Genomic DNA, 27,259 nt, shown 5'->3' on the forward strand with positions numbered 1-27,259 from the left:
TTTTTGGCTTCTTTGTCAAAAATTATATGTGCATAGGTCTGCAGGTTAATGTCAGGGTCTTCAATTTGATTCCATTGGTCCACATGTGGGTTTTTATGCCAGTACCAAGGTGTTTTTATTACTGTAGCTCTATAGTAGAGCTTGAGGTCAGGGATTGTGATGCCTCCAGAGGTTGTTTTATTGTACAGGATTCTTTTGGCTATCCTAGGTTTTTTGTTTTTCCATATGAAGTTGAGTATTATTCTTTCCAGATCTGTGAAGAATTGTGTTGGTAATTTGATGGGGCTTGCATAGAATCTGTAGATTGCTTTTGGTAAGATTGCCATTTTTACTAGGTTAATCCTGCCTATCCATGAACATGGGAGATCTTTCCATTTTCTCACATCTTCTTCAATTTCTTTTTTCAGGGACTTAAAGTTCTTGTCATATAGGTCCTTCACATGCTTAGTTAGAATAACCCCAAGGTATTTTATATCATTTGTGGCTATTGTAAAGGGTGATGTATCTCTGATTTCCTTCTCAGCCTGCTTGTCTACTGTATATAGGGGGGCTACTGATTTTTTTGAGTTGAACTTGTATCCTGCTATGTTACTGAAGGTGTTTATAAGCTGTATCAGTTCCTTGGTTGAATTTTTGGGGTCACTCATGTATACTATCATGTCATCTGCAAATAGGGAAAGCTTGACTGCTCCCTTTCCAATTTGTATCCCCTTAATCTCCTTATGTTGTCTTATAGCTCTGGCTAGCTAGCACTTCAAGTACTACAATGAATAAGTATGGGGAGAGGGGACAGCCTTGCCTTGTTCCTGATTTTAATGGTATTGCTTTGAGTTTCTCTCCATTTAATTTGATGTTGGCTGTTGGCTTGCTGTAGATTGTCTTTATTATGTTTAGGTATGTTTCCTGTATTCCTGATTGCTCCAAGACCTTTATCATGAAGGGATGTTGGATTTTTTCAAATGCCTTTTCTGTATCTAGTGAGATGATCATGTGGTTTTTTTCTTTGAGTTTGTTTATATGGTGTATTACATTGATGGACTTTTGTATGTTGAACCACCTTTGCATCCCTGGGATGAAGCCTACTTGATCATGGTGGATAATTATTTTGATGTGTTCTTGGAGTCTGTTTGCCAGTATTTTATTAAGTATTTTTGCATCAATATTCATGAGGGAGATTAGTCTATAGTTCTCTTTCTTTGTTGCATCTGTGTTTGGTTTAGGAATCAGAGTAATTGTAGATTCATAGATGGAGTTTGGTAATATTCCTTCTGCTTCTATTATGTGGAACAATTTAAAGAGTATTGGAAGAAAAAGTCAGTAGCCCTCCTATATACAATAGTCAAGCAGGCTGAGCAGGAAATCAGAGATACATCACCCTTTACAATAGCCACAAATGATATAAAATACCTTGGGGTTACTCTAACTAAGCATGTGAAGGACCTATATGACAAGAACTTTAAGTCCCTGAAAAAAGAAATTGAAGAAGATGTGAGAAAATGGAAAGATCTCCCATGCTCATGGATAGGCAGGATTAACATAGTAAAAATGGCAAAATTACCAAAAGCAATCTACAGATTCAACACAATTCCCATCAAATTACCAACATAATTCTTCACAGATCTGGAAAGAATAATACTCAACTTCATATGGAAAAACAAAAAACCCAGGATAGCCAAAAGAATCCTGTACAATAAAACAACCTCTGGGGGCATCATGATCCCCGAACTCAAGCTCTACTATAGAGTTACCATAATAAAAACAGCTCGGTACTGGCATAAAAACCCACATGTGGACCAATGGAATCAAATTGAAGACCCTGACATTAACACGCAGACCTGTGCACATAAAATTTTTGACAAAGAAGCCAAAAATGTACAATGGAAAGAAGAAAGCATCTTCAACAAATGGTGCTGGCATAACTGGATGTCAATGTGTAGAAGGCTGCAAATAGATCCATATCTGTCACCATGCACAAAACTTAAGTCCAAGTGGATCAGAGACCTCAACATAAATCCAGTTACTCTGAACCTGACAGAAGAGAAAGTAGGAAGTACTCTTGGACGCATTGGCACTGGAGATCACTTTCTAAATATAATACCAGTAGCACAAACACTGAGAGAAACAATCAATCAATGGGACCTGTTGAAATTGAGAAGCTTTTGTAGGGCAAAGGACATGGTCAACAAGACAAAGCGACAACCTACACAATGGGAAAACGTCTTCACCAACCCCACATCTGAAAGAGGGCTGATATCCAGAATATATAAAGAACTCAAGAAATTAGACATCAAAATGCCCAACAGTCCAGTTAAGAAATGGGCTATAGAACTAAACAGAGAATTCTCAACAGAGGAAGTTCAAATGGCTGAAAGACATTTAAGGAATTGTTCAACATCCCTAATTATCTGGGAAATGCAAGTCAAAACGACTCTGAGATACCACCTTACACCTGTCAGAGTGGCTAAGATCAAAAACACAGAAGACAGCTTATGCTGGAGAGGATGTGGAGCAAGGGGAACTCTCCTCCACTGCTGGTGGGAATGCAAGCTTGTACAGCCATTTTGGAAATCAATATGGCACTTCCTTAGAAAATTGGCAATCCATCACCCACAAGACCTAGCTGTAGCACTCTTGGGCATATACCCGAGGAATGCACAATCATACCACAAGGGCATTTGCTCAGGTATGTTCATATCAGCATTGTTTGTAATAGCCAGAACCTGGAAACAACCTAGATGCCCTTCAACTGAAGAATGGATAAAGAAAATGTGGTACATATACACAATGGAGTACTACTCAGCAGAGAAAAACAATGGCATCATGATGTTTGCCGGCAAATGGATGGATCTAGAAAAAAATCATCCTGAGTGAGGTAACCCAGACTCAGAAGGACAAACATGGTACGTACTCACTCATAGGCGGATACTAGATGACTAGACTGCTACACAACTCCAGGGAGGCTACCTAGAAAACGGGACCCTAGGAAAGACACAGGGATCACCCAATGACAGAGAAATGGACGAGATCTACATGAACAACCTGGATGACAGTGGGAGTAATGAAGGGTAAGGTTTGAGGGAAAGAAAGCTTAGGGGATCAGGAGATCCCAGCTGAATCAAGAACAGAAAGGGAGAACAAGGAATAACAGACCATGATAAATGAAGACCACATGAGAACAGGAATAGGCAGAGTGCTGGAGAGGTCACCAGAAATCCACAATGATACATCCTCTGTAGACTACTGGCAATGGTGGAGAGAAAGCCTGATCTGACCTAGTCTGGTGATCAGATGGCCAAACACCCTAACAATCGTGCTGGAACTCTCATCCAATAACTGATGGGAGTTGATGCAGAGATCCTCAGCCAGGCCCCAGGTGGAGCTCCAGGTGTCCAATTGTCAAGAAAGAGAAGGGACTGTAACAGCGTGAATTGTTGAGACCAAGATTGGAAAAAGCACAGGGGCAAATAGCCAAAGAATGGAAGCACATGCATTATGAACCAAAGGCTGTGGAGCCCCCAGCTGGATCAGACCCTCTGGAAAAGTGAGCCAATTGAATAGCTTGAACTGTTGGGGAGGCACCTAGGCTGTGGGACTGGGACCTGTCCTTAGTGCATGAGCTGGCTGTTTGGAACCTTGGCTTTATATAGAGACACTTTGCTCAGCCTGGAAGGAGGGGACTGGACCTGCCTGTACTGAATCCACCAGGTTTAAATGAATCCCCAAGGGAGTCTTGGCTCTGGAGGACATGGGAATGGAGGGGAGGGGCTGGGGGAATGTGGGGGTGAGGGTGTGAACAGGGAGGACAGGGGAATCAATGGCTGATGTGTAAAATTAAAACACAAATATAATAATAATAATAATAATAATAATAATAATAATAATAATAATAAAATAAAAAAGAAGAAGAAAAAAAAGAAAGCTTATCATGTGTGTATGGCCATATAATACAGATAATAGGTAAACTAAGTCATCTGGTGTCCAGAAAGCTGATTTTCGTATCCCCACTGATATGTGTGGGAAAGCTGCAGAATTTATAACTGACATATAATTGCAATAGTCAATATAGATACTCTAAGAGCAGTATCAAAATCTTTTCTCCATATGCAATTCCTAACTGCTCATTATATGGTGAGGTGTGGAGTTATGCAAGGGAGCAAGTGTAGTGTGTTAGATGGATACATATGGTGGAAAGCTCCTGCTATTTCATTATGTGAATCTTCACAGGTTGTTATTAGTGTGTCTTGATCCATTGTTTCCTATTAATAAATTATCATCAGCTTGAGGCTTTTCTCTTGACAATCTCATTTTCTCCTTGTTCAGGACTATTTCATGTTCCTGGTGATGTAGGGGCAGACCTTATTCTTGAATGAATTCCCATCTAAATAATCTCTCTTCATTTGAGAGTCCTTTTTCCTTTGAATTCAGCTAACATTTAATGAGAAAAAAATTGTCCATTTCTTTGCTTTCTCATTGTTAAATGTGATTATCATAGATGGCAGAGAGTGGTCTTATAGATTCTATCTGCCTTTGGTTAGGAATAATTTAAGAGTGGAATGCAAGATCTCTTTCATTGACTGACATTTTGCAAATGAAATCTGTGGCCTCTTGAACTTCATTATAACTTCATGAATATTGGAAAACTTCGAGACTTGGCTGTGGTTTTGAAACTCAGCCAGGAATGTCCTAACAGTATTCTAACTTGTACTTCTGCAATGCTCTTTCTTCCTCTTGGTTTGAAGCACCTGACTCATTGCTCTTCTCTCTCCAGTAACAGTCCAGTGCATCTGAACTGTTAAGTGGAAGACTTACTATGTCCCTTTTATAAGCAGGAGCCCAAAGTGTCAATGAAGTGACATAAACTAGCAAAGACCACAGAATGTGTCTTTGTGTTCCAAATTTCTCCCTTGAAAAGTTGCATTCACCAGACATCATTTGTTTGCAATCTATGGTGCTTGATATGTATTCAGTATCAACATTTGATTCAACTGTCAATCCCAACTCCCATCTTGTGCCTGCACACATGACTTCTGCCAAGAAATTCTTCTTACTCCACCTCCCAGGATAGGACTCTTGATCTTTGAAGTATGTGAGACTTCCAAAGTGCTCTACACTATAAAAGTAGTACATCTTTTTGTTTTTTAAAGGGGTTTCTCTGATGGTGTCCAGTAATCAGAATTTAACAAATGAAATTCAAAAGGGCCGGTGATGATAGTCATTGAGAAATTAAAAATGGCTCCATAGTGTTATCACATGTTTGGTAAACTAATAATGGATTAATTCTTCAATGAAAGGATTTCACTTGGCAGAAATGTTGGTAAAATATTCATTGGACAAAGTAAACAAGGACCATAAGCTAAATATGGAAATGAACAAAAATATTAAGCCTGCTTTCTAGTTCCTGGGATTGCTGCCTGCACATGGCTTTGCTTTCTCATGGAACTTGAGGTCTGTGTGCTGTGGCAGATATCCAGATGCGTTACTGCCATCTACTTCCTGCCAAGATGTTCCTGTTTGAAAGATAAAACTTAATGATGTACTTTGATAAATCAGAAACATTTGTGTTTATTTATAATAGGATTAACAAAAGAAAAAGTTACCTACCTGAGACATTCTATTATAATAACTATTATCATTATTAATTTCAAACTAGTGAGGGAACAGTCAGGAGGATAAGTATACAAGAAAAGAAAAAGAGGTTACTCCTAATAACTAAAAAGGCAAAAAAAATTAATAATAATTGTCCATATATCATATTGGCTGACAGTATGCAAAGTTATATTTTCTGGTGTTGGTCACAATGTGATAAAGTGGGCAGTTAGATGTTCAGCTGATGAAAGTAAGAATGTAATTGTATTCCTAGAAGTCACTAACAATAGTACAACAGTAGGCTGACCCATCCTGTTTGAATTTTGATGTGGTTTGAGCCTAATCTCTGATGATAGGAGAATATGAGCTTCACCTTCATAATTTATCGTCTTCCCTGGAACCCGATGGGCATCTAAGACACAAAGTATTGTGGCTGTGGGCATAGTTGGTGTAGCCATAGCAGCCAGGTCCATTTAGGAGATAGGGTCTGGAGACAAATGTTATAAATGGTATCATAAATGGCCTGAGTGCTCTGTGCTGAAGATGACAGGGGTTCTCTTTCACCTACTGCTTAACACCAGAGGCTCTCTGACCCATTGTGCAAAGTTCAATAAATAACATCCTTTGTCTTTGTCAGCTTTACTCATCCGGCACATTACAACTTAGATCCTCCAGGTTCCACCCATATTTCCTGTGGGTTTGATTTTTGCCTACATTATACTGTTAAGGTGCTTCTAATTCTGTCTCCTGTCTTTGCTATCTATAGTACCTGTGCCTAATAAGAGTCTTAGATCTCACCTGTCCCAAGAGACTCTTTGAGAGTTTACAGTGATAGGCTCTTTCTTTCAGAGCTGAACCTCTATTCTATCACCCTTTGTATAGTCCAAATAGCACCGGGTTAGACATGTGCAATGTGCTTCCTGGTTCACTGAATGAACACTTTTCAAAATGATAATGCAATTGTTGCAGTAATAAATTCCTTTTTTTTCTGTTTAATAACTTCAATGAATGATCTGACATTGTCATTTTAATTTGATTCTAACAGCTATTAGAAATTTCTATTACTTCACATACTGATATATTTATTCCATCAGGGACATGACCGTGTGTGAACCTTGGACAATTTTCTTCCAATTATACCCAGTCCATGAGCTTAAAACAGAATGTAAGTCTGCTTATGCCTTTAAGGGATTTGAGAAACATTCTTACTTACTACTTAGACTGAAAGAATTGCCTGAACTTCCTCTTTTCATTTCCCCCCATTTTCATACAGCTCTTTATTTCATCTCTACAGATATGAAGAACTCCTAATTTGACTAATACATTAACTAGACACTTCATTTTATATTACATTTTATTCAGCAGTCTCAAATGATGGCTTATAGTAATCATATTAGGTTTTATTGGAATGTTATGAAATGTATTGTAGCCACCATCAGTAATAACCATGTTCAGTTAGATCATCATCCTGTCCCAGAGCTGCCAATCATGCTGTAGAAGAGCAATTGAGATAATGTGGGAGGCGACTGTCTGAGTAACTTGTACAACTACTCAAACTGCACAAACCAAGGCAGGCAGTGTCCACTCTGGCCCTGCAGTGGTGCATTTTGCTGTTGCCACTAGGGTTAAAAATGAAGTCTTCTAGTTGATTTTTGCCCTCAAAATGTCCCACAGACTATCTTTTTCCTTTGTATCCAAGCTACTCTGAGTGTCTATTCCTGGAACCAGCATAGCACTAAACTTCAGGAATTCAAGACAGTAGAAACACACACTACACCACAAATGCCTTTTGCATGTTGAACAGGCCTTTCCTCTTGAACTAATACAGCTTGAAAAAAAATTTCATGGTGTTCCAACTCACGGGAGCAGTTGCAAGCATGCCTGGTTATTGTCATTCACTCTTAGGTAAGACCAAAGGAAAGATTTTCAGCTTTCATTTTACAGTCCTGTGAGCTTTCAGGGCAAAGCTTGGAAATCAATGCCAGGTTTGTTCTCAGAGAAAAGGCTTTTAATGGTTTTTCTATTGACCTCACCGCTAGTAAAACCTGTCATCATTGATCAATGTGGCACTGTCATACTGGCCACCCCTTTCTCTTGCTTTTCCTGTCACAAATATTCCAGAGAATAGACAGAGTAAGTACACAGGCCGTGGTGCAAATTAATTCTGTAAAGTCCTTATTGAGAGTTGAGGATACAAGCAATCTTTACTCCTATCTTTCTGTTTGTAGTTATGTAAAGTATCAGGGAAGTGGGACCATTTTGTCTAACCTCAGCGACAGTGTTTAGACAGCTCAGAGTGTCCTTGCTAATGAGGTTCCCCTTCTTCTGTAAGGTCACTCGGAGGAGGCTACAAAGCATCAAATCCCCCCAAAATACAGAGCCTTGAATACATGTGCATAGCTGTTTAACTCAAGTCACATGCAGGAACACGTATGCATGGTAAGAGAGTTCCGTTTTCAGTGCATTTTACATCTGGAACTAGGGTGATGAGTTACTGGTCTCTGTTATTTATTATTTCACACTTGCTTTGTTATCGCTCACCTTGGTTTCTTAGTTTTGAAATTTAATGGTCAGATTTCCTTTTTTCCTCACTCAATAGCCAACTTTATTCAGAACGTCAGACAATTTATGCTCTGAGGGTTAAAAAGAATCACAAGAGTAAAATGTAAAATTACAAGGACAAGCCACAGGTAACGAAAACATGGTTTTCTAATAGAGGCGTAAGAATAACAACAGCTGAAATAAACTCACTCCTGTCCACTCCACCAGGAGGAGCATAAAGACACATTCCAAGAATAATTTGGTGTTCTGAAGAAACTGAGGTCTTGTTTTCTTACAGGCACTCAGAATTCCCCTCACATGACTATTCTTGGTCTGTGCTCGAACAATACTGAACACACACAATTGTGGAGAGAGAGTTGTTGAAAAGTATCTCGTCTACACTTCAAATATGAATTTTATGAATAATAATAATAATTAATGATCAGCTTTCTTTACCCTCTTCATTTCCTGCAGAATCTTATCTGCTTTAGTGATAAATCTCTTATTGATCTGGTTTGGGGATTCAAATGGATAGATACCCTGGCAGCTATAGGGAAAGGCCTCCTGTTTAGCTTAAACCATAAGCCATCATTGAAGACGGATTTCCTATTATATTAGAATAAGTCTACCTTTGTCAAAGTGAAAAGGGAATACACATAAACAAAGTAGCCCTTGGCCATATTGGTGGTTTTTCTCTTACATCTACACCAGAGAATAACCAGACGCCAACAGGGTATGGTTTGACATCCGCTCATTAGTATTTCCATAGGACTGTATCTTGTGATGAAGACATCATCTTAAATGGGTGAACACATGGCATTTCAGAAATTAGCATTCTCACAAAGCACTAAAAAGGAAAGAAAGAAAGAAAGAAAGAAAGAAAGAAAGAAAGAAAGAAAGAAAGAAAGGAAGGAAGGAAGGAAGGAAGGAAGAAAGAAAGAAAAGAGAAGAAAACAATTCAGTAAAAATATTGACCTGGAGATACTAAATTCTGACTGCACCATATAATCCTTTGATGAGTTTTTGATAATTTTGAGCAAGGTAAGTTTGTAGATGGCTGTTTTCATTCTAGTCATGAAGCTTGAACAAGTGATGTTTGGGGAGCTTTTTGTGTTGTCCTAGAACATTTTTTAATAATTTTCTTTCCATTTGGCCCCCAAATTGATATTAACAGCCTGGTTCAATCAATGCCTAAAGAACACTTGATTAATCTGATTGTTAATTTAGCCTCCTGTTGTATGTGTTCCTAGAACAGAGGTGCCTTTGAGCTTTTCAAGTACATGGACAACTATGTTCAGAAGGGATACACATGACAAAGTCTGTGAACTCCCACAAGCCTTGGGAAATAAGTTTATAATTTATCTTGTGGGTAGGTTAGTCCCAGCTTTATAGACTGAAGAACACCGATTCTTCATGGTGAATCTCTTTTCAAACCATTCTTGTTATGTAAAGTTAACATTAACTTTACATAGCAATGAATAGTACCCATAGTCAAGAACCATGAAAATAGTCCCATCTATACAGACATATCATTTATCTGAAGAAAATCATAACAACCTCATCTTGGGATGAAATGTATAGGTCTCTAAAATTTCAGATGGTCTCAAACATAGGACAAATTTCATTTTGTACACCAACCACCCGTTTATCACTATGGTGACAGATGCCATGTCTTTCCACATGTTGCCGAGTATTATGTTACTCTATGGCTGTAACCAGGCAGGAGACAGAGGAACATGGTGCTTACTTAGAATAGACAGTTCTAAAGTCAGACAGGCCAGGTGTTATTGTAGCAACTACTACTATTAAGCTGTGTGACCTGGGAGAAGTTATTTGACCCACGTGACCTCTGATTTTTCATCATTAATCACAGGAGAGGAATATCACCCATTCCCTGTCTTGTGCATCAATCACATTGCTTTTCTCAGGGCTTATGGAATTAGGGTTGATGACTTCTGGGGAAGGCATTTTGTCTTGGTTGTTCATATTCATGCTTTTGCCTTTGGATCCAGGCATCTGGGTTTGTCATATTTGATGTGTTTCTTGTGGTGGTATTATGTTCCCTGAAATATTGTGCACCCTACTAAACTTCTCTGGGGTCAGAGACAGAACAGCCACAATATTAAATATAGAGGATAGGCAGTGGTAGAACATGCCTTTAATCCTAGCATTCCAGAGGCAGAAATCCATCTGTTCAAGGATTCAGCCAGACATGGTGACACACGTCTTTAATCCCAGAAAGCGAACCTTTAATCCCAGGAAGTAAAGGTAGAAGGCAGAAAGATATATAACATGTGAAGACCAGAAACTAGAAGCATTTGGCTGGTTAAACTTTCAGGCTTTTGAGCAGCAGTTCAGCTGTGATCCATTCAGATATGAGGACTTAGAGGCTTCCAGTCTGAGGAAATAGGATCAGCATGAGAAACTGGCAAGGTGAGGTAGCTGTGGCTTGTTCTGTCTCTCTGATCTTCCAGCATTCACCCCAATAACTGGCCTCAGGTTTGATCTTATTAAAAAGACCCTTTAAGATTCCTGCTCCATGTTTCTTTACATAGATATCTGGTCTCATCTTTATTGAGGTGGGCTCCCTTCTTTGGTTGATGTTACATACTCTGGGTCCCTGGCAGAGAGTGCTCAAGTGGGTCACTTGGTGTCACAAGGGAATGTAGACAGGTTAGAAGGAAAGAATGATGGGGCAGCGGGAAAGAATTAGAGGAACTCTGGGTCTGCACCAAGAGGCTGAGTCCCTACAGGGTGGAGATGGGTTGAGAGAAGGAGCGCCTGTGGGCAGGCGTCAGACAGATTAAGGCATCTGGTGAGGCCTGGAGTGGAGGACAGGAAAGACTTAAGTAAAGGTCATCTGCCTGAAGCCCAGCGTCGTGGTGTGGCCACTGGGGGTCCCTGGTAGACAGTGGTTCTGTGGGGTTGGCAGGAGTCACAAAGGAATGGAGAGGGGCTAGAAGGAAAAGCAGAAAGGGAAAGAACTGGAAGAAGGGCTGGGTAGGCCAATGTCACTCACTCCATTTGTCCTTGTGAGGTGGTACACTAGATAATATGTTTAAACCACTTCAGTTCCTGTCACAGAGCACTTCAGACTGATATCTCTTACTACCCGATACTAGAGTGAGATATGATGCTAATTCTTAGGCACTTAAGAAAACAGGTATTCGTTCCAATTCTTTTAAAGAAAAGCTGCAGGGGAAATGTGATAGGCTCAGGAAGCACTCACCTTTCCCTGTTGTTGATGTCTTATATTGCTGCCTGACATTTACCAGTTATGAATCAACACTGATACATTATTATTAATTAAACTTCAAACCTGGGATTTTGCCAACTTTTCCTTTCTTCCTCCCTCCCCACTTCAGATTTCTATTCAGGATATCATAACCCATCTTTTTTCCCCCCTGTCTTCTTGAATTCCCTTAGGCTGTGACAGTCCTCAAATGTCCTTTTGTAGAATGACTTTGACAGTTTTTAGGAGTACCAGTTGGGTATTTTATAGAACATCTTTAAATTTGGGCTTAGCTAATACATGTCTGGCAGGTCATATACCACTCTGTGACCTGCCCACAATTCTGGTGCACACTGGGTTAGCTTTGATCACATAGGTAAGGCTGTGATTACCAAGCCTTTTTACTGTGAACCTTCTTAACTTGATAGCCTTTCTTATGCTGAAACCTTTGGAAGCAGGTCACTGCATGCCACACCAAGGAGTGGAGAGTCACATTGTACCTTGCTAAAGACTAAGTACCTATCCACAGTATTTGCAATTATTTTGAATGGAAGAGTTTCCTCCACTAACCTTTATTTTCCCCCACTTATACTGTATTGATATCAGTCTCATCAGTTATTTTATATCTTGGATCATGTTCCCATACTAAACTGTTGATTTTGTTGTTCAGGTTGCTTTGGCTTTGGCCACTAGAAGTGTTTTACTTGACTTCATGGTATAATTTTGAGGAGTTTTTCACTTTTCAAGAATACAAACTCCCAAGGCTCACTGTGTGTATTTTCTGTCTCTTCCATGTATCTCTTTTTAAAAGTATTTAAAGGTTTATTTTTGTTTTATTTTACATGTATTTGTGTTTTGTCTGTACATGTGTCTATGTTCCGTATGTATGCCTGATGCCTACGGAAGAGAAGAGAGTGTCGGATGACATGGAGCTGGAGTTACAGATGATTGTGAGTCACCATGTGAGTGCTGGTAGTCCAAGGTCCTCTGGAAAAATAGCCACTGATCTTAACCACTGAGCCATCTCTCCAGTCTCACCTCTAAATCATCAGCTGGTTATCTCATCCAAAGAGCCAAAGAGTGTGTGTGTGCATGTGTGTGTGAGCGCGTGTGTGTGTGTGTGCGCGCGTGTGTGTGTGTGCGTGTGTGTGTGTGTGTGTGTGTATGCTCATTGTGTGTGTACATATTAGAAGCCAAGATCTGAGTACTGGGTGTGTTTAAAGCTTTGGCGGTGCTTTTTCTTTAGTGTGCATGACTAGGGAATATATATATATATATATATATATATGAAGCTAAATATAGGGCTCAGTTAAGAGTGCTTGCTGCCGCTCTTGCAGAGAACCAGGCTTCAGTTCCTAGCCCACAGTCAACTGCATCCTCAGTTCCAGGGACTGGCACCCTCTTCTGACTTCTGCAGGCAACCACACACAAGTATGCACACATACACAGACACAGAAACACACAGGTACATATACATAAAAATGTTGAAGTATTTAAAACCACATGTAGACATTTCTATATAAATTCATTAGCTTTTATTAAATTCATGCTCATGTCCCCAGGTCTATTCTCATAGCGCACAGTTTATTCTCTCTATATTGTTTGCTTTTCTATAGCCTCTTATTGCACCAGTGGTCAACCCTGCTTATACCATCTGCCATTGGTTGATTTATTTGTTTATCTTTGTTATACGCATGGACAGCTATTTCAGATTTGTTAACGCATGTCCCAGGAGAAGCAAATTCCTTCTACTAGAGTAGAATAAAGCTTACACTCCTTTTCTGAGTATAATTTGAGCATATTTGGATCAGCCCCGTGACCTCTCAAGGTGATCCTTCTTAATATAGAATTATATTTGGCTTTCTTGTTTCTGTGAATATTCTCCTCACGGCCTGAGCTGAGTGGTTGGCGTATCTAAATGGATTTGCATGAAGTCTAGACCCTGCATGTGTTTTATTGATAGTTTCTGGCTAAGAGCTCTTTGTCTCTGTGTTCTTGACAATATTGATCTTAGATGCTACTTTATTAATTTCTGTGACAGTTATTGACTAAATTTTTAGTAGCAATGAGTTTTTATTAGGCCCTTGGGAATTCCAAATTTGATTTATTCAAGTGATGCTATTAGGAGACATCACAGAAAAGGGAACATGACCATGGCTTTCAAGAAATCCCAAGAGTTATGACATGGGCATAAGGTGGTGTCATAGTTTACCTAGACTGATAAATCCATAACAATATTAATGTAAAATATCAACAAATAATCTCCTGTAGCAATCAATCTGAATTGAAAAGTCACAGTATAACTTACTCTGAGATGTCACAGGCATGTAATAAACCATGTGTCCCGTGTTAAATACTAAGATCTCCAGTAAATGGTAGCCTTCTGTCCTCCCAGTTCACCCATCTGACATACAAGTTATAGGAATAAAACCCTAAAGAGTATGAAATGTGTTAATATGTTCCAAACTATATTTTTATGTATATGGATTGGTCAGTTTCTAAATACTATATTGTACTGGTCAAAAGCCCATCATCAAGTTGAATTTAGAATGCTAATTTCATATATAATTGATGCTTGCATTTTGTAATAAACATGACCCTATGTTGGTCACCAAAGCTGTTCTGTTAAACCATGAGGAAAGCAGTCAGAAGTTAGACTTTTCACACACATAAGTGGAGTTTTCACCCACAGGCCTTAAATTTCTCTGTCTAAGTCACACTGTTAAAATCACTCAATCTATGTCACTGCAGTATTAAAGTAGGGCATCTCAAAAAGAACAACCTGCTGATAGAATATCAAAGAAGAAGGTCAGAGCATTAATCTGTTGACTCCCCAATGCCTAGAAGACAGCATTCTTCCTATTACCACCTGTAAAGAAATAGGGTGGTGCTAAATGCATAGACCTGCTACCTTGGCACATAGGAGAGACCAAGAGAGGAACAGAGCAGCAGGTTGTTGATGAAGGAACTGGTTCCTGGTGTGTTTTAACAACAGACAGACTTCCTACACTCAACAAAAGCTGCCAGCTCTCTGTAATATACTCCATCTCTACAAAGAGCTGCCAAGTACTTTCTGCAAATCTGCGAAGATTTTACTCCGGGGGTGTGGTTTGCAACTCTATGATGCCCTCCTCTGCCCTATCAATAATAAAAGCAAAGGCACAGCAAGCTGCCCTGTTTTCTCTCTTTATAGAGACATGGAGTCCCACAGCTCAACTGAATACTATAGCTGATCCTCAGGATACTTAAACACACCCACAATTGTCCTTACTTGGTATTCACACACACCGTAATTTTTTGAAATATGAATTAACTAAATGTAGTAGTGTTGTCAGGGAACTGAGGCTTACCATATATTATCTTCAACCTGTGAGAGGTCTGCTATTCACATGCCATGTAATAGACAAGTTTCTGTCTTAACAACAGATTGCGAGGATGTACTTAGAAAGGTGTCTGATTGCTCCCATATGGAGAACAGGTAGGATTTAGCAATAGGCAGTCAACTAACAATCACAGTGATAGCATAGACTTGACTTAAGGATCTCCCTTTTCTTCTCTCCAATCCCACATAGGAGTTCATTTTTACATTTTAATACAAGGAATAGAAAATAAGGAGAAGTCATATTTTTCTGTGATATTAGCAGAGAGAATCCTTATGGGATGAGAAAAATGTAGTATCAGGGGAAACAAAGCATTCACAGCTCCTAGACTTGAACATGTGTAAGACTAGGCTATTCTGAATCTTATCATAAATTCTCTTGGGTAGAGGTGTATAGAAAATTTAGCTGCCTAAGCCTTTAAGCTAAATTGAGGGCACTGTATACTTGGAAGCTGGTATTTTTAAAATGGCCTGATTAATCTTCCTTCAATAAATCTACTACTTGGCAATGCAAAGGGACCTGAATGTCATCTTCTTCACTTGAATTGTTAACAATAGAAAATAATCATGGGCCTTTCTATTTCACTCTGAATGACACTGTATCAAATTGTATATTGAACATATAACACTATCAAAGAAAATGAAGCAGTGGAGAGACAAATGCCAAGACACTGAAAGAATTTTCCCCCCAGGGAGACACATAATAGTTCCGAGAATTCTCCCTATTTTATGAGAAATTAAAATATTGCTTATTGTATTTGCCTTCTCAATTTGAACTTAGTGCCAAGGACCTAGATTTGAAAGAATCCATGCTACTATTCTTATAGGCATCCTGCTGGGAACAAATTAATAAAATGGAAAGTCCAGGTACCAATAAAGTTGCTTTAACTGGAACTAGTATTTCCATATATTATTTATATTTTGCAACTTAGGACACTTAAGGTCAGTATTATTTAAAAATGCAGAACAAATACACATTAAATTTTGTGGTTTTTTTCTTTACTATAAATATCATACTGTTTATAATGTGGCCTAGTCATAGTCAGTTACTGGACAGGGCTGCTGCATGCATGCACAGTCCAGTTTGGCAGGAAAGAGCTTCACATGCACCTTATCCCTGTCTTGCTAGTTATGGGTTATTGAACATTTCACAACTGGGATCTTAGAGGGCTCACCAATGGACTTCCTTCCTAAATCTGCTTCCGAACAAGTAGATCTGGAACAGGCTGATTAAACATCCATTTTATAAACAATGTCAGTGTACAGAGTAATTGAAAAACTTTGTAAAATTAGAATTAATAAGTAAATTCAGCCAATCATGTTGATCTATGCCCACAATCCCAGTGCTGGAGAAGCCAGGTGGGATCATTTGTTCAAAGTCAAGACCCTGTCTCAAAGATAAACAGTGATAAACAAGAAATTTATCAAGATTCCAGGGTACTGGGACTGCTATTCAAATACCATTAGTATATTTGCGGACTAACATAAAACAGAATTTAAAAAATTTTAAAGTTTACCAATTGGAGTGGAACCAGAAAGTCAAATACTTGGGAACTCCACCATCAGAGAGGTGAAACATGGATGGTATACAAGAAGGACATCTTAAGTAAGCATATGTCTTCTGAAAATACCTTGTACTGATATCTTATAGCAGGTACATAGATATGTACATATGTAAAAATTTATTTACCTACATAGTAAAGACTTCTACATTTTATTGTAGGCGAGTCCATTCCCAATGAGAAAGTTTTGAGTGTTGTTTTATTTGAGTCAGGGTTTCATGATGTAACCCAATCTGGCCTGGAATTTACTACACAACCCAGCTGAGCCTTGAACACTCAGAAGTCCTGCGTCAGCCTCCCAAGCTCTAGGATTATGGTGTGAGCTATCAGGTGCAGCTAAAAGTTTTGAAAAAGTTAAGAAAAACTGACAGAAGAAAATCTAAGTTAATGGCGACCTGTGTTAGTTGGATGCCCACCCACAAATGACTTTTAGACATTGACCCTAGAACTGGACAGGCTAATCTGTCCAGTCACCAGTGCCACTTGAAAAACACAGCCCACAGATTTACAACCTCCACAGGCCAGAGACTGCTGTCAATGACGACTGAATGTCAATGACGAACTACTGGTCCTTTGCCCAAGCACCAGAGCGCCCCGATTTCAGAATGGAGGCCTGTGTGCCACTGACTTCAGGAGCAATTTATGGTGTTTGTTGTGTGCCTGCAACAAGAACAAGATTACTATTTAGAACTGAGGTAGCTATTTTCACAATCCTCCACAAAGCCGGCAGGCAGGTATTCTTTTGAAGGTAAATAAACACCGGTAACCTCAATTATTTGACTCTATTTAATATATTCTAAAAGGTGGTGGTTTAATAACCTCCTGGTAGTCTATAACAATTAATACACCACAGAAAAAGAAACATGAAATCCCCCTCTCACAAATATCCTGAGACTAGTGTTATGAAAAGGCAGTAAATTCCAGGGAAGGGAAATAAACGCTTTTACCTTCCCACCAAATGATTATGCTGTTAGTTTTCGATTCTTAATTCACTGTTACTGAAAATATATGATCTTTGGAGTATGTGGAAAATAAACAAACAAATAAACACATTCTACATAGAACACATAGTTACTTAGATAAGTAGAGAGATAGATGATAGATTGACAGATAGATAAAGACAGATATAGATAGTGATATAGAGATAGTGAGATAGCTAGACAGACATGATAAATCTCTGCAATATAACCTAATCTGGGGCAGTTGTGACAAAGCAAATGTTCTTTCTTGAATAGGCCAAATATTAGCTCACTGTAGTGGAGCCAGTAGGGTTAAGCCTGGGCTAATAGCTAAGAGAGAATTCTCATTGATTGGAGCTGCTCCTTTCACATACAGAGCCAGTGGACTAGGATGACAGGGAGACCTGGGTGCTGTTAGGTTTATTTGCCAGAGCGTGAATGATTGACCTTGCGATCATTGCTTAGAAACATTGTCAAAGTTTCTAGGTCTCTCTGTGACAAATACTGGCAGGTTGGGCTTCCCTGTTATAGTATGCTGCTGGTGGATTAAGTGCCAGGACTTCTCACTAGTAGGGCATCTGTGCACATCTGGAATAATCCAAGGGAGACACACTAACCTGGGCTTAGAAAGATTTTGGTACATAGCTGCCTCCTATGCAAACTTCTGTATCTGCCCCATGTAGCCACTGAGCATAACTGAAAGAGGAAAGGCATTTGGATCCATATCACACTGCTCTTTCCTCACCTATAAAGTGGGAAAGTTAATGTCTATCTGGAAGATTTCATTTACTGAGTGCTATTATAACATACACTCAAAATCAGTAGCTGTTATATTATTATATAGTTGTCATTAAAATTAAATAAGTACAAAATTACTCAAAACTAATAAAAATGTTCTACTGAATGTATAGTATACTTGCATGCATCTATATTTACCTATTCATATACATAAATTCTGCCCATATTATGATCATTAAATATGATCACAGCCTCCAAAACATGTGTCAGTTGCCCCAGCCTGCCTTCTTCACACTTGCATTCTGAAACAATTATGATTCCCACTCACTTTCATCCTGAAAAGAAATGACCCATTTTGGATAAGTTAAACGAGCCCTACATAAGGATCAAAAGGACAGCACCGATTTCACAGACATTTGAGAATAGATTCTGCCTTGGTGCTGATGAATGAAGTACAACCACTGGGTTAAGACAACCACTGGGTTAAGACAGGTTTTACTGGGGATACCAACAGACCTCAGGCACCTGATTTCAAAGACCTGGCAACTTTTGCAAGGAGGGTCTGTACTTTCTGCCTAATCCAACTTTGTGCACTCATTCTGTGTGGTTTGATTTTTTGGATTCCATCATTTGCACCTCACCCTCAGGGTTGATATACAAATATATGTCTCACTTTTCAACTTCATGAAAATAGACCATTCCTTAAATAGAAGTCTAGGAATTTCTATTTTTATTCCAAGTTCAGCATCAAAGTCAATATTCCTTATTATTCCTTCTGGAGGTTCTAATCTAAACTTTCCATATACCTTCAGCTAGCTCTTAATGTGAATCTAAAGAACCAAGTCCAAGGTCACTAAAGTATGCTTTACTAAAGTATGAGATAGTCAGAGTCTATTTTGTTTTCCAAAAGTGTTATTTTTATTTCATAAAGCCCAAATGGTCTCTAAATTTCTCATGCATATCTGTATCCTAAAAGGAGATTTCCAACAAGGAGCTCAGTTCTAACTCTACAATGATATAAAACTAGCTGGAAGCTGGGGAAGTTTTATTCACCTGTAACAGGGGTAGAAAGGTTTCCAGGCTTTCAAAATTCACAAGTAACGAAGCCTGTGATTCACAGGTAAACAGGGCTAAATTTAATGTAGAGTATGACTTCTCCACCATGGAATACTTTAGCAAAGTGTCTGCTGATTGACAAATGTGTTTTAAACATAATTCTTCTTTTATGTCGCTAGAGATGACAATACAAGGAAAGTCATAAAAACAAACCATCAGAGACTTGACATTGTACAAACTGAATTACCATGAATTATAGATCATCATAACAGATGCAAAAATCCTTTTCCTGTGCCACAAGATAGGGAGGTTTGCATATGAGTACCTGCAAAAGAAAAGGGAAAAGAATTCTTTCCATTGCTCCTTGATGATTTACTTAAATGAAAATTCTTCATTTTTACCTCAATACTGTTTGCTCTATAACTCATAAAATATTTACCGAATAAAGGAAGGGAAAATGCTGTTTTCAGGCAGCATATAGTACAGTTGGTCATAAGTACAAAGTGGACTTCGCTTTTGCCAATGGCATGATCCCTTTTAGTGTTTGAAGCCCTGACTTTTACTGAGCACTGGGTGTGTAGCCCTGATTTGTTCAGAGCATTGAGTGGTTAGCCTTGATTTGTACTAAACAGTGAGTGTGTATCCCTAATTTGCATTGAGCTTTGGGTGTGTATCCCCGATTTGCACTCAGCATTGAATGTGTAGCCCTGATAGGATTCCTGCTTGTGATCTGGGCAGTGATCTGTTTTTATTGTTACAGGCAATGAAAGCTTAGAAGAAAACTATGTCCAGGACAGTAAAATGGGGTTTGTCATCAATGCCATCTACGCCATGGCGCACGGGCTTCAGAACATGCACCACGCTCTGTGTCCTGGCCATGTGGGCCTGTGTGATGCCATGAAGCCCATTGATGGCAGGAAGCTCCTGGATTTCCTCATCAAATCCTCCTTTGTTGGCGTGTCTGGAGAGGAAGTGTGGTTCGATGAGAAGGGGGATGCTCCCGGAAGGTAAAGAATCTCTATCTGCATGACCCCTGAGCCAGACAGGTGGCAACTAGGGTTCCCATGGTTTAGGGGTGTTGAAGATAAATTCACCTGACATAAAATTAGAGATGTAACTAAGACCACACCACTTTTGAAAATACCAAAATGCTTCATGTTTTACTCTAAGTACCCTGCTCCATGCTAGCTACCCTCACACCAAGAAATCACCTGGCCTTTCCCTCAGGATCCCTGAGACCTTCTGAAAACATTCCACCTAGGTAGTAGGACCTTATCAAGCACTGCATGCAGTAGCCAGAACCATTCACATTGATGGACACAGTGCTATTCTCCTCGCAAAGATTATGCATATTATACATGATTAATACTATGTGACAAGAACCAAACCCTGCATATACACTCTTTTGTTTTTTCAGGCTAACACATGTTTCTGTTTGGATGTCTCAAAAGAAGAAAGACTTGGGGGTTTGGGGACTGAGATTTGATTTGTAGTGGCTTTCCCCCCACAAAAAAATTAAGCAAATAGAAAAGGAAATTATATATATATATAATTTTCCTTTGAGTCATTTTACACACAATCTGTTCTGCAGCATTTTTTTTGATGCCATCCATGAGCTCATACATAGCTAGTACATAGTGAATGTGTTCTCTGTCAATATTAGCTATATTCATTCATACAGATTTTCCTAGGAAAGAGATAATAAGAATGGCAGAGGAACTGTGTAGCAGGAAGGCAAAAGGCCCTGAGCCTATAGATGATGCCATGTGTCCATTATACAGGCCCTGCTACGTTCCGGAGTGTGGTTTTTGCAGACTTAGAAATTCCTAGGGAAACATGTTTTATACTAAGGTGAAACATCAAATTATTTATGTCTTGTGATTCTTGGTGCATTAACTTCCTTCTTTGACAGATAATGAAGTAAGTAAGTAAGCCTGTCATGAAAAGTCACACAGAGAGCAAGAAGTGACTCTGGGGTTTGCAAATGCCTTGCCACACCATGCTGCTTTTTATCCCCAAATTAGGCAAAAATCACTGGGAGCTTTCTTTGTGTCATGATAGAAGTACTGTGAGAGGCTTTGCATGGAGGTGGCAAGTTCTACCCATGGAGAATCCTTTGTGTGGGCTAGCGAAATCTCTCCCTGTAAAATCCAACAGCCCAGTGCAGGATAAATGATGTGTCTTTGTCAAAAACTAAAACCAGGTACTACAGGATTCCTTCCAAAATGCCAATTAGATAGAAACAGATGACAATTGGAAAATGAGTGGGATGGATACTCCAGGGCCTGGAAACGTATGGCTCTAAGTAGCTTAGGAAATGGTATCAGGAGTAGCATAAAGATTTGAGATTCAGAAGAGAGATGGCCCCACCCATCTAATTCCACTCTGATAATCTTGAATTCATTGGAAATGAGGTTTGGTAGAGGGTCAGACCTGTACTGTAAACCCTCCTCCATGATCCCAAATAGCAATAATGATAATGATGATGATGATGATGATGATGGTGATGATGATAGCAACAACAGAACTACAAAACACATGTGGAATTTACTTAGTGTTTAATTAGCATGGGGCTGGAGGATTTTCACGCTCAGCAAATACACATTTCCTCTCTCTTTTTCTCTTTATAAGTCATCCAGATCATATGCCAGCTACTCAGCTTCTATGTCCTCCATCTTTAATCACATGTTAAACTTGCAAGTCTTCCCCAGATCCCTTGTCAGGGATCATTTCCTCCTGCATGAGACTGGTCAACTTAATCAGTTCAGTTCCTCCTCACATCACCTCCCTGGGGCGTCTAGCTCCTGTCATAAGGTCACATGCTTTTGGTCCCTCTGGGAATTATTTTAGTCAATCATCACATAACATACACTGAATGCAGTGAGATTTTGTGTGGGTGTAATTTACATAAGGATATCTCAAATAAAATGTAAGGACATACCAGGAAGGAACTCCGGAGTAAAGGGGGTGGGTGGGCTGTGTTTATTATGTACATGCTAGTACTGGAGACTTTTTCCATAAGCCTGCATAACTCCCTTGATATCTTCTAAGTAGTTGTGCTATTGTTTTTTTCCTCCAGCATTTAGAACTTTTCTTAAAAGTGTTTTCATAAGAAAATATTGTGAAATTTTTGGTTTCCAAATGCTAATGAAGTGTGAACCGGTTTTCTTTATGAAAGAGCAAATGAGAAGGTGCTAATAAGAGTCTCAGGAAGTGATTTATAGGAGGGGGATGGCTTAAGCTGGCAGCTTGCAACACCATCATTAAACTTGTGAGGAAGCATCCCATTCTAATATGGATAGAATGCAGAGATTATTGGGGAAAAATAGAAAGATTCAAATTGAACAGTCACAACAGGTTCATATCATGCGTTCAGAATGTAAAGGTAGTGGAAGTGTAGATTGTTCATTGACCCCTAGATGAGTGTGAGCCACGAGCTCACAATTAATAACCACTTAACCCTTCCTTAGAGCTACTTTGAAACATTCTGGTAAGCCTCAGCAACAAGGGGAATCATAAACATTAGCCAAAAGCCAGAGCAGCAAAAGATAAATAACAAACTCCAGGCACGCTCAATAGGTTTTCCCTACTGGGTAAGGGGAAAGGTTCCTTTATTTTCCATAAGCTGCTTGCCTTTCAGGAAGCTGCTGTTTGTAGAAACTGTTAGAATCTGAATGTGAAGAAGCCTTGGGTTACCCTGCGGGTGACAGGACACATTTGCACATTAAGAACAGGCAAAAACAATGCCAGGAAATGGATAGTTATTGTCTAGATAAGAAAGTAGGCCGAGTACAACCAATAGATTGCAGGAGACAACACAGAGTTGATAGGCAGTAGCTGTCCATAGTACTGAGAATAAGAATGAGTCTGCGACAGGTTCAAAGAGAAAAGTATTCTGGGATGAACAAAGCAGGAGGATGCGGGTCCAGTGGGATAGAACATTGCTCAGGAAGAGGTCTATGTGCTGGTTAATTGCCATCTAGTTCCTTCGGTCAAACATAAGGAGAGAGAGAGAGAGAGCCATGATGGCTGATGTTCTAGTGTAGGAAGTTAAGGACTGTACAGAGCTCTGCAGACAACAATCCATCCCTCTGGAGACCCAGGAAGAAGAAGCCAAGCATAGAGCTTAGGTAAAATACTGTATTAGTTAGAGTAGGGAAAGAAAGGAAGACAAGACCACTTAGAGAATTGTCAGAAATGAATGGCTATGCCAACAGAAATGTCTTCCTGTTTTCTGTTTGTTTGTTTGCTTTGTTTAGTGTAATAGAACTAGTCAGTGTATTAAAATGTTCCTAGAAATAGAACTATGAATGATGTTAGGCAATTCTTCAAATGCATTCTGAGTCTTACCTTTGGGGCTGTATGAGATACCATCTGTCCTGTGGTTTATGAATAGTAGATATTTGGTGGACCCAATCCAGAAGGCTAGGGAACCTAAGATCAAGGCACCAGCAGGTTTGGAGTCTGACAAAGGCCTGCTTTCTGAATCATGGATGGTCCCTTCTAATGGTGTCCATATGTACTAGAAAGGCAAGAGAGATTTCTCAAGCTGCTTTTGCAGAGGTAAGGATCTCAACCCTGAGGGCTCCTTCCTCATGACCCTGTCACTGCCCAGTCACTTTGGAATAAGAGTCTTGGCATATGAATTTGAGGAATATGTAGACATTCAGATATAGGACCTAAGCATGTTCCTCAATTATAAAGTAGCTTCTGACATGTCTTAGGTGCCCACATCCATGAAAGAACCCCAAGGAGTTTGCAGAGATTAGTGACAGTCCTAAGCAGTATAGCTTACTAATAAAATGTAAGACAAGGCTCCAGTTTACACATCCGGATGATAAGTTCTCTACTCTGTCCATAGTATTGTTAACTGTCTGACACTGTAGCCCTAGGGGAAAATATCTTCTGCCTCCCAGAGAGTATTTTGGTTACAGTAAACAATTCTTGAGGGCAAAAAGAAAACAGAAAGAAAGGTAGGTACACAGTGCCACCCTTACTGCAGGAAGATTTCAGCATTTTGTGCAGCATTGGCAGCCACTGAAATAGCTGACATCAATTGCTCAGTTTCACGGATGTTTGTCTCAATCAGGGAAGAGATGCTTTTGAATGTCAATGGACAAAATAACACATTGGCTTGCAAGATGGCTCTATAGGTAAGAGTGCTTACTTGATAAGCAAGAAGATCTGAGTTCAAATTCCTAGCACACATTTAAAACACCAGTAACAGTTACTACTCATAATTGTAGCCCCAACATGGGAGGTTAGAGACAGAAAGATCCTGGGAGCTCACTGGCTAACTGATGTAGCCAAAAATGACAAACTCCTAATTCAATGAGAGACCCTGGCAATAGGCAGCAAGATAGAGATTGATAGAAGAAGACAGGAAATGTCATATTCCAGACTCCACAAATGCACATGGGCACCACCCATGCATTCATGTGCATGCACCACACATATATGGAGCAGGCACAACATATAATGCACACTTACATCACATAACACATATGTTAAATCCTTAACCTCTTTATGAATTAAAGATGCCCTTTTCAGGTTCCTTGTTTTTGTTTGTACTTAATAATTCTAAGCTTTGTAATACCTTAAGTATCTCTCCCTTAAAAATTCATTGTAATGAAAATTGCAACTGAGTATAAAAAGGGAATATGAAATAAAAGTAATCAAACATGGAGATTAATGTTCTCATGGATTGATACTTGTTCAAAGTGTACTACATGGTTTTAAGGAGTTGATCAACTAAATACACATACCATTACCTTTGGAAGTGTAAACAGAGGAAAAAATTGAGAGCAATATATTATTTAGCAAAAATGGATGGCATACAGATGTTTCCTGAAGAGAGGAAGTATTCAGAATAAACTCTTAAATGTGACAGTCACTAGCACTGGGATGCGTGATGATCTCATCATCTGTGATCTCTCTTTTTTCACTAAAACCCACTTATTTACAAGTGTCTTTGTTTTCTCCATCAGGGATATATCCAGAAAGAACCACATGTGTTTATTTTTCTTTGTAGGTATGACATCATGAATCTGCAGTACACTGATGCTAATCGTTATGACTACGTTCATGTGGGAACCTGGCATGAAGGCGTGCTGAACATTGATGATTACAAAATCCAGATGAACAAAAGTGGCATGGTCCGGTCTGTCTGCAGTGAGCCTTGCTTAAAGGGTCAGATTAAGGTAAACCACAAATGCATCCTTGGACATTAGTGGAAAAAAGTTTCACCACCTGTGCAGTAGTAAAGAAAAACATATTTTGAAGCAAGACTATCCAGAAAGGATGTATGAGATTGCTGTTCATGTCCTTGCATTTAGCTAAAACTGAAAAGAAAGGTTAAGACATAGGTAACTATTAGATTAGGATATAGGTTCTTTTTAGATATTTAGATAGTTATTTAGATGGTATTAGATATTTAGATCTCTAGATATTTGCTTAGGAATCATAAACTATTGAAATAGTTTTTATTTTAATAACAATGATAATGTGGAGACATATATAATGTAGGCATCAAGGAGAAGGATAACAGCATTAAAATCAGAACAGAAGTAAGTGTGGAAGCCAGTAATGGTGCTTAGTCATGGTAGCAGCTATTATTGTTAAAGGAAACGCTGGGACTCTAATGGATTGTGATGGATGTGTTAATGAACCTCACTGTGGCAATCATTACACAATACATACATATATCAAACCTCCGTGTTGCCCAACTTGATATAACATTTTGCCAATTATTTTAAAATTAGAAACTTAGAAACAAAAGTAAATGTGGAAATCAAAACCAGTAATATTACTTAGCCATCATTCCAGATCTTTTCAAAGAAGGCAGAAGCTGTCCAATACCAAACACCCAGCTAAAATGACAATCAGTTGTGGTGATAAGGAAAGCCAAAACAATGCATATACTTTAATTAACATTGCCCTTTCTCTACCAAGTACTTTGGTCTTCCTGAAATGGATTGTTATTTAAACAAAGAGATTTTAATTTTTAATTATATTCAGGGACTTTCAGGGGAGAAAAAGTAAGTAGCTCACAGTATTACTACATGCAGAAAACTAGAGAAAATAAATGTGAAATACCAGGTTTCTTGCTGGGTGTGTTGGGGAGAAAGGTCAGTGAAGACGACTGGGGAACATGGCTTTAGGTCCAGGCTATTTACACTCTGGCTGGATGATGCAGGAAGCAACAGAGCATAGGGGAGGGGCGGTGAGCTGGCAGGCATGCTGCTCAGATAAACTAATAGGTCTTCCCCAGCTCTAATTGGCTGTGATTCATCTCAAGAAGCAGACAGGCTGTCACGAAAATGTCGCACACCACAGCTGGGGCTTGTGTGAAGATCCAGACCCCTCCCTGTGTGTCGTTGTGAGGCTTTGCTCTTCCAGGGAGCTTCAGACTCCCCCAACCCTGTGCTGGAGAGGTCCAAAGCATGCTTCAGGAGCACTCAGTGTCCTTAAGTTTCCTGTGGCCAGAGCCTCACCTAAGTTTTCCTGTGGAGACTTGAGAAGCCTTATACGAACGCCTAGAAAAGCTGAAAGGTTTGGAACCTCTAAGGGCATGAAGCAGCTCAGAAGACTTGTCAGGGAGGGAAAAACTCATGGTACCTCTAGCCACTTTGAGGAAATAATAAAGTTCTGAGACCCAGCTGTAGTTGTAATTATCTTGTGCCTTCTCAGAAGAAGTTACATTAAAACTAATTATCCTCATGGTAGCTAAATAGAGGGGTGCTAATGAACTCTTCCTGTGGCCCCCACAGCCATGCTTAGCCCCCTAGTTTATGTGTATTATAGTTTATGTGTGTGCCACAAATATTTGTGTAGTGCTGCTTAGCCCTTAGTGTGAGCATATGGATAGATGGTGGGACCTTTAAGAGGTGGGACCAATGGGAAAATAATTGAGTCATTGGGTATATCAATCCCCAAACAGATTAATATTCATTGTTTCATTCAATAAATTATCATGGCAGTAGTGTGTTATAAGGTCAGGTCACTCATGTGCTTAGAACCTCCTGCATCTAATCAGTTCTCCTCTTTGTTGTGATGTTGCCCAAAGAAGCCCTCATGAGCATCCAAATAGTGCTGTCCAATCTTGGACTTCCAGTCGTCAAAACTGTGAATTAAATAGTTCCCTCTTGTTTATAAATCCTTGTAGCCTCTGGTATTTTGTTTTAGGGACAGAATATGTACGAATTCA

General features: G+C 39.3%; 1 protein-coding gene across 3 annotated transcripts in view; it reads left to right on the forward strand.

Annotated features, from left to right (window-relative positions):
- Positions 1 to 27,259, forward strand: part of Grm1 (glutamate metabotropic receptor 1) — a 365,396-nt gene that overhangs the window by 284,405 nt on the left and 53,732 nt on the right. For all 3 annotated transcript variants that reach the window (XM_036168760.1, XM_036168762.1, XM_036168761.1), the window contains 2 exons: positions 19,814 to 20,060; positions 25,085 to 25,253. In XM_036168760.1, the coding sequence (XP_036024653.1) occupies positions 19,814 to 20,060; positions 25,085 to 25,253 (416 nt within the window). The remainder of the gene's footprint in view (positions 1 to 19,813; positions 20,061 to 25,084; positions 25,254 to 27,259) is intronic.

Source organism: Onychomys torridus, chromosome 19 (genome assembly GCF_903995425.1).
Source record: "Onychomys torridus chromosome 19, mOncTor1.1, whole genome shotgun sequence".
Classification (NCBI taxonomy): Eukaryota; Metazoa; Chordata; class Mammalia; order Rodentia; family Cricetidae; genus Onychomys; species Onychomys torridus.